Raw genomic sequence first — 6346 nt, 5'->3', positions numbered from 1 at the left:
ATGCCATCCCTATATATTAAATAAAACAACGTTTCAATATTTCAGATAAATCCAGTGTAAAATCAATCGGGGTGACCTCGTTGTCATTGAAACTATAAAATCTCTTTCAAACACGGACCAATACAAAACTAAATAATCTTAAGATTCTCCGTTCTTTAGAAGCTGGAAATATTTGGCCTTATGGCGATGATTGAGCTCAACGAGTGACATTGTTTTAAATGTCTCAACACCTAATATGATACCCATGTAACTTTGTTTAAATCGCTGCTTTTCATTGTTAGCCATGGATGTGTACTTAATTATCTTTACGTGTATTGTGTTATCACTAATGTGTGCTCTTGTTCTCTATATGAGTGAGCGTATTCTTTATTATTACCTGCCTTGTTCTTAACCTGCTTTGCCACGTTTTGCAGTTACTGCGGGACTAATAAAGGAATTCTGATTCTGAGACACTTATGGGGACGGATATTTGATAAGTGGGATGTTCCTCTGTCAGAGAGCCAATCAAATGTTGCTTTTCTCCCAGATATCAAATCCACACAGGCCTGCAGCACTCGATCATCAGACCCAGCCAGCCCAGCTGTCTGCCCGCTCACATGGACACGCTGCCCCAGAGGCTCCGAGAGGCCGGGTACTCCACACACATGGTGGGCAAGTGGCACCTGGGTTTCTACAGGTGAGATGGTGCTTCTCAGGTGGAGTAATCTGGAGCAGCTGTTCTCTCTCACTATTAAAGGTCTCCTATGATGCAATTCTTAGGCCTATATTAAAGGTCTCAAATATATAAAAAACATGTCTATTAAGTGTTTTGCTCAAAATACCAAACAGATCACCCATGCTAGCCATGCCTCATACCCCTCTATTTCAGCCCTGTTACTAAAGTGCTGATTCTGGGTATAAAGCCTCTTTTTTTTTTTTCTTTTTTAAAGAGGGGGGCGGAGCTTATGCAGGAGAATTCTACCCAGATACAGCTAAATGCTGCAGTGATTAAACACCATATCATGTTCAAAACCTACCTCAAATGCGTTATCTCTTGCGGGTTTACCACAAGGTGGGTCAGTAGCTTTTTATATCCTGATTTTCTTACATATACTCTCTCCACAGGTTAGCTCTGAGTGTTAGCGATGCTTGCTAATGTAAACAAAGACCATTACGTCCAAAACACCTGGTGCATTGTTTCTGATAGCAACGTTTCTGATCGTGCCGTGGGTCCGCATGGATGCAAATCTGGATCAGCTCCATTGTTCCCCCATTTTAGAGATTTGGGTACGGAAGAAAAGAGAGGGTTTAGTTTTCTGACACTTTGTGAGTTCCCTGACACACCGGGGACACACATTTATGTATAAAAGACATCAAAAAGTGTATTTTGCATGATAGGAGACCTTTAAAGCTGTTACGGTGTGTAAAGCAGGCAGGACCCAAATGCAGATTTAAACTGAAAACACCTTTATTTCAAGGATATATTACTAATTTCAACTAAACAGAACACTCACCGGAGAACTTAATCCACAAACAAAAGACGAACCAACACTGAACACAGGAAGAGACAAGACTAAATACAGGGAGGGGTAATCACAAGACGAGAAACAGCCGGGTAAGGGAGGAGAAACACAAGGGCAACAGGTGAACACAATCAGACACACCAGGGAAACTAACGACAGGAGGAAAAACACAGGGAAAAGGACCAGACGATATACCAAGGGAAAGCATGACAGGGAGAACAGCAAAACACCCAAAACAAGACATACAAAACGTGACATAACACAATAATCGTAACAAAAGCCCTTTGAACCTTTGATAGAAATCGGTTTTCTTTGTCTCCCCTGCAGGAAGGCGTGCCTGCCCACCAGAAAGGGCTTTGACAGTTTCTTTGGATCTCTAACAGGAAGTGTGGATTACTACAGGTACAGCTATAGGATTATTATGTTCACATTTAACCCGGATTAACGTACTCACAGCTCCATGGTTTCTCTTTTGATGACTGGATATAACTGGACTTGTCTTCACACTGTACATATTACATTTATATAAAATGTAATATGCTATTCCTTGCACTCTTAATGTATATAATATCCTACTTTTACATGTTGTTAGCTGTCATTTGGCCCCTTATGTTTATTTGACAGATAGTCTACACATTTGTATCTTTCACTGTGAACATGTGTTTATTTTACTCTTTGGTTCTGTTTTATTTTCGATTTTGAGATGTTTACCTTTTGTGTTTGCTTACTTTTTTTGTATTTATATTATTTTCACATTATGTGCAACGCCTTGTTTTATCATTACATGTTACTTGTGACGCTGCCGTGACGAGTATAATAGGGAATCTTTAATATTCGTCCTTGTTCGATGTTGTAAATGGAGCGGCTGTGATGCAAGAAACATCCCAGACTTGATCTGACAATAAATGATTATCGTATCTTGTCACTAGCCCTAACTCACGTGTCTCCCTCTGTCCTCAGCTACGGGTCGTGCGACGGCCCCGGGGTTTGTGGGTATGATCTCCACGAGGACGAGGGCGTGGCGTGGGGCCAGGAAGGGAAATACTCCACAACGCTTTTCACACAGAGAGCCCGCAAGATCCTGGAGACTCACGACCCCACGGAGAGGCCGCTCTTCCTGCTGCTCTCCCTCCAGGTATCACTAGGACAAATCAGAATCAGGTTCACAGGATTACAGCCCCTTCAAATCCAAAAGAGAGACAGAAAACTGCAGAGAATATGTGAAATCCAACACAGCCTTTCTTCCTTTGATGCTGGTTTATGTCTGGATGTGGCGAGTCTGAAACTTGACAATAACACAAAGGCCTCTTTAGAGTGTTTGTTTATCTGTGAGCAGACACTGTTTCGCTAACATTGTAAACCATTTGATTAAAGCATGGCTTAAAAGGCTTTCAACAGAAAGAAAAAAAATCTGATTTGAAGTATCTGTCCACACAAGGAAAGGCTAAACAAAGGACGTTTTACTTAATGTTTCCACATAGGGAGTAGAGAACACTGAGTTCCAACTTAAGCATCATGAGTAAGTGTTGTGGTGCATTCTGGGAAATGTAGCAAATGACCAACAGAAGTAGATGGAGAAAATAAAAGGTTGAGTAAAGTGGATTAGCTGCACTAAATTATAGGATTTTATCCAAAATAACCTAGTTTAAAATATCAATATACAGTTTAACACTTGCATAATATAGAAATAAATAATACCCTGATACAAATGCTGATCACAGTTTAAAATTTCATTTCAAACCTTTATTTATCCAGGTGTATCCCATTGACATCTTACAGCATCATTACAGGGATTACAATTTACATAACTATCCACATTTAAACATAAATTATTAATTTGACTAAGACGAGTGGGCTTTTTTCAACACTTTTGTGCATTTACTTTTTTTAAAAGCAACCTTTATTTATTTCACACTTTTCAGTTTTTATGTATATTAAGAAAATAAAACAGTCAGACTCTTATATCTGTAAATGTTTCTCTTTTAGCCCCTTTTTCCTCCCACAAACAAAAACATGAATATCAGAACTAACAGATTTTCCATGAAACATTTGACTACACTAATTTAAATAATAGTAATGATTATAGTGTACTTTGCATTGTTGTTTGTATGTATTATGTTAAGTTCTGCACCAGAAATGAATAAAAAAAATGTTCAAAGTGAACTTGTGTAAATACCCTGTTGTTATTATTTTCCTGCAGGCAGTCCACACTCCTCTGCAGCCTCCCAAGTCCTACATCTACCCGTACCGGGACATGGCTAACGTCGCCCGCAGGAAGTATGCCGCCATGGTGTCCACGGTGGACGAGGCGGTGCGAAACGTCACCTACGCCCTGAGGAAGTTGGGATACTACAGGAACAGCGTCATCATCTACTCCACCGACAACGGAGCCCAGCCGTTCACAGGAGGCAGCAACTGGCCGCTGCGAGGACGAAAGGTACCAAATGACTTCTCGTATGTTGTGCGTGAGTCAAATCAAATCAACATTTATTCTAGCCCCAAATCACAAGAAGTGCCACAAAGCAAATAAAAGCAAAAACAAAATACAAACGTCATAGCATAACAATTCTAAAAACATTATACAACATTATACCTCAACACAAGTATTGCCATGGGATAAAAGCCTGCGACTGAAGTGCTGGTAATGTTGATGGTTGGAAGCTAGTTTACAAGGAAGACAGATGCGGAGAGATGGGTTTTCCGTTTGCTTTTAAAGGAGTCAACGGAAATAGCTTCGCGGATTTAAAATAGAAGACGATTCCAAAGGAGAGGAGTCTTACTGCTTGACGTTGAGGCTGAGAAGACTTGCTGGCTTATTTACATGTAAACTATTCAAGTTGTTGAGGACATGCTAAATCTAACATGTCGTGTAGAGCTGAAAGTGAGTTACTGATGACCCTGTCATTATGGTAACAAGAAGCACCTTTGTTTTCTGCCCCAGTTTTAGAAAAAGATCTAAGAACTGCCACAGTTACATTATTGAATTTATTCAGCAGTTTTTGGATGAGGGAACTTAAACGTTTAGTCTGGTTTTTTGTCCTTTCTGTGTCAAACAAAGAGGGGTTAACAAATGTACATAACAACTTGCATGAGAATATAACCTGGCAGTGTTTTTAGGGCACATATTGGGAAGGGGGAGTTCGTGGAGTGGCGTTTGTCCACAGCCCGCTGTTGAGACGCAGGAGACGGGTGTCCAAAGCTCTGCTGCACATCAGCGACTGGTTCCCCACTCTGGTGGGCCTCGCCGGGGGGAACATCAGCCAGGTCAGTGGCACTCTTCACTTTATTAAAACTTATTTTGTGAATTTGTTGCTATTTCTACAATTTCTGGCTGTCTGGGTCTGTCTAAAGCAGGGGTGTCCAAACTACGGCCCGGGGTCCATTTTGAATCGGCCCTCAGCTAATTCCAAAAGTATAATGAAATACGGCCCACATAATGAAACTTGTGCTTGTCATATATTGTACTTCTTAAATATATATGTAAACATATATTACACAGTAGTATTCATGTGTTAAAAAGACCACTTTTCAAATAAATTCAGTTAATTAAAGTTGGAAACATTCTCAAATAAATCTTAGTTGATAAAAGTCCAATGACTTAATAACATAACAAGCTTGAAATACACCCTTCATATTTCCTCTTTCTGTTTTAGGGAATGAGCTGCCAACACAATAAATGAAACCCTATGGAAAGCTGTGATAGGTAGTTTCATTTTCAAGTATAAAGCATTATTTACCTACATTTGATTGATTTTGCTAACTTATAACTGAACGGATAACGCGATACACCTCACCTCTAGTGAGTGGCCCAGCCGTTCATATCTTTTTCTGTACTGTATGTGGCCCTCGGTGAAAAAAGTTTGGACACCCCTGGTCTAAGGCTTCGCATAGCTCATGTCCAGTGGTGTAAGGTTTTTAAGCACATTTACTCAAGTACTGTAGCTTAAGTACAATATCAAGGTTCTTGTACTTCACTTTACTATTTCCATTTTAGGTTACTTTGTACTTCTACCCCTCTACAATTCAGTGGTAAATCATGTACTTTTTCTCCACTACATGTATTTAATACCTTTAGTTACTTTATAGATCTGGATGAATGATGTGAAATATAATCAAGTGTTGAATCAGACTTTAGTTCCACCTGGAGTAAATTCACAAGCTACCCTGCAGTATACAAAGTCATTCAAACTAGCTGCACCTTTACCAGCTTTGAGAACACTTTCATGATCAATCATTATAAAACATATCATATATTATTCTGAAATGCACCAATCTGCACAATGACTACTTTTACTTTTGGTACTTTAACTATATTTTGATGATAATACTTTTCTACTTTTACTTGAGTAACATTTTGAATGCAGGACTTTTACTGTAACAGAGTATTCCTACACTCTGGTACTTCTACTTTTACTCAAGTACAAGATCTGAGTACTTCTACCTTTGACTCAAGTACAAGATCTGAGTACTTCTACTTTTACTCAAGTACAACATCTGAGTACTTATTCCACCTCTGGTAGCGTATTAGCCTGAATTGTAGCCACAAAATCACGCAGAGCTGCATAAAAATAGACTCACAATGGTAACAAGTGGAAAATAATATTTACAAATGTGTACAATGATTTGTAGGTAATTTTGACTACTCAAGACACCTGACTTATACATATTCAAAGGAAGACTGTGTTCATTCTACAATTATATAGAACCGCCATCGGTTCAATTTGACCCACAACTTGTTTTTGTATTGTATGTTAACTTTTTTCAATACAATATTAAAGTCTCCCAGTCCGTGACTTTTCCTGAAAGTGTGTTATGTAGCACCCTCTGTTGTTAAAAATTGTCAA

At 39.2% G+C, this 6346-nt stretch overlaps 1 protein-coding gene across 1 annotated transcript; it reads left to right on the top strand.

Moving 5' to 3' along the window:
- Positions 1-496: 496 nt before the first annotated feature.
- On the top strand, positions 497-4773 carry LOC104955914 (arylsulfatase I-like; the record flags this gene model as incomplete). Its single annotated transcript, XM_010783311.1, has 5 exons — positions 497-676; positions 1830-1904; positions 2463-2637; positions 3703-3939; positions 4620-4773. Coding segments are annotated over 5 exons (821 nt in total), but the record flags the coding sequence as incomplete, so codon positions are not given.
- Between the last annotated feature and the right edge of the window lie 1573 nt (positions 4774-6346).

Source organism: Notothenia coriiceps, unplaced genomic scaffold (genome assembly GCF_000735185.1).
Source record: "Notothenia coriiceps isolate Sejong01 unplaced genomic scaffold, NC01 NC01_scaffold00025045, whole genome shotgun sequence".
NCBI classification, from domain to species: Eukaryota; Metazoa; Chordata; class Actinopteri; order Perciformes; family Nototheniidae; genus Notothenia; species Notothenia coriiceps.
This window is presented reverse-complemented; position numbering and strand designations above follow the sequence as displayed.